The 1,507-nt window shown below is 50.6% G+C and overlaps 1 protein-coding gene across 1 annotated transcript in view; it reads left to right on the top strand.

Moving 5' to 3' along the window:
• Window positions 1-1,313: 1,313 nt before the first annotated feature.
• LOC117948305 (plexin-B3-like) overlaps window positions 1,314-1,507 on the top strand; it is a 5,267-nt gene continuing 5,073 nt past the window's right edge. The window contains exon 1 of the mRNA XM_034877891.1: window positions 1,314-1,365. Coding sequence (XP_034733782.1) covers window positions 1,314-1,365 — 52 coding nt within the window. The remainder of the gene's footprint in view (window positions 1,366-1,507) is intronic.

Raw genomic sequence — 1,507 nt, 5'->3', positions numbered from 1 at the left:
ACACCCACACGCACACACACAGACACACACACACACTCTTGCACACACACACACACACTCTCTCACACACACACTCTCTCTCACACACACACACAGACACACACACACACACACACACACACACGCTCTCTCACACATACACACAGACACACAGACACACACACACAGGTAAGTTCTTACGTTGGAGGCCAGGTAAGGTGTCGATGCGTCTCTCTCCTCTGCGCAGGTAGACAGCAGTCGAATACTGAAGCTGACTGACAGCATACTGAAACTACAGACAGACAGGTAGAGAGACAGACAGGCAGGTAGAGAGACAGACAGACAGGGAGGGGGAGAGACAGACAGACAGGTGGAGAGAGACAGACAGACAGGTGGAGGGACAGACAGGCAGACGGGGAGAGACAGACAGACAGGTGGAGAGATAGGCAGAGAAACAGACGGCAGGTGTAGATACAGACAGGTGGACAGACACACAGACAGACAGGTGGAGAGAGAGACAGGTGGAGAGAGAGACAGACAGACAGGTGGAGAGACAGACAGGTGGACAGACAGACAGACAGACAGGTGGAGAGACAGACAGGTGGAGAGAGAAACAGACAGACAGACAGACAGACAGACAGGTGGAGAGAGACAGACAGACAGACAGACAGGTGGAGAGAGACAGACAGACAGACAGGTGGACAGACACACAGACAGACAGGTGGAGAGACAGACAGGTGGAGAGAGAGACAGACAGACAGACAGGTGGAGAGACAGACAGGGGGAGAGAGAGACAGACAGACAGACAGGTGGAGAGAGACGTGTAAATAAATAAACATTAAGTAACAGTTTCCCAAAGATTTTCTGTGATTTGTCATCGTGCTGATGCTGTAAAAACAGGCTGAGACGTCATGATTGACAGCTGGGATTGACTCGCGATTGGTCGGGCGGGTGTATGGGCGGGACTTAGATAAAGAGCTCCACCGCCCGATAACCCCTGCACAGACTCTGGCTCCAAAACTACAAGATAGCACACGCTAGCTTCACGTTAGCACGGCGTCGGCCATCTTTAGACACAGGCCATAATAAAACAGGTGTGTTACCTGGTGTGGGCTGCAGGTGAAGGTGTGCGTGTTGTCGAGGGTTTTCTCTACAGCAGCCGTCATGTTGAACTGGACTCCTTCGATTTCCACAACACACACATACTGAGCCTCATCCTGCACAAAGACACAAAGACGCAAAGACACAGAGACACAAAGACACAGAGACACAAAGACACAAAGACACAAAGAGACAGAGACACAAAGACACAAAGAGACAGAGATCAGGACTAAATGAAGGGATCGGATCCAAAACCACAATCCTACGAGCAACTTCCACTACAGTGTGATCCAGTTTAAAGGTGCCCTGCCCACACAAAACCATGTGTGTGTGTGTGTGTGTGTGTGTTAGTGTGTGTGTGTGTGTGTGTGTGTGTGTGTGTGTGTGTGTGTGTGTGTATGTGTGTGTTGAATGTGCTACCTGCTCT

The sequence above is a fragment of the Etheostoma cragini genome, chromosome 7 (assembly GCF_013103735.1).
Source record: "Etheostoma cragini isolate CJK2018 chromosome 7, CSU_Ecrag_1.0, whole genome shotgun sequence".
In the NCBI taxonomy this organism is placed as follows: domain Eukaryota; kingdom Metazoa; phylum Chordata; class Actinopteri; order Perciformes; family Percidae; genus Etheostoma; species Etheostoma cragini.
The sequence above is the reverse complement of the archived record's forward strand: the minus strand, read 5'-3'. Positions and strand labels throughout refer to the sequence as shown.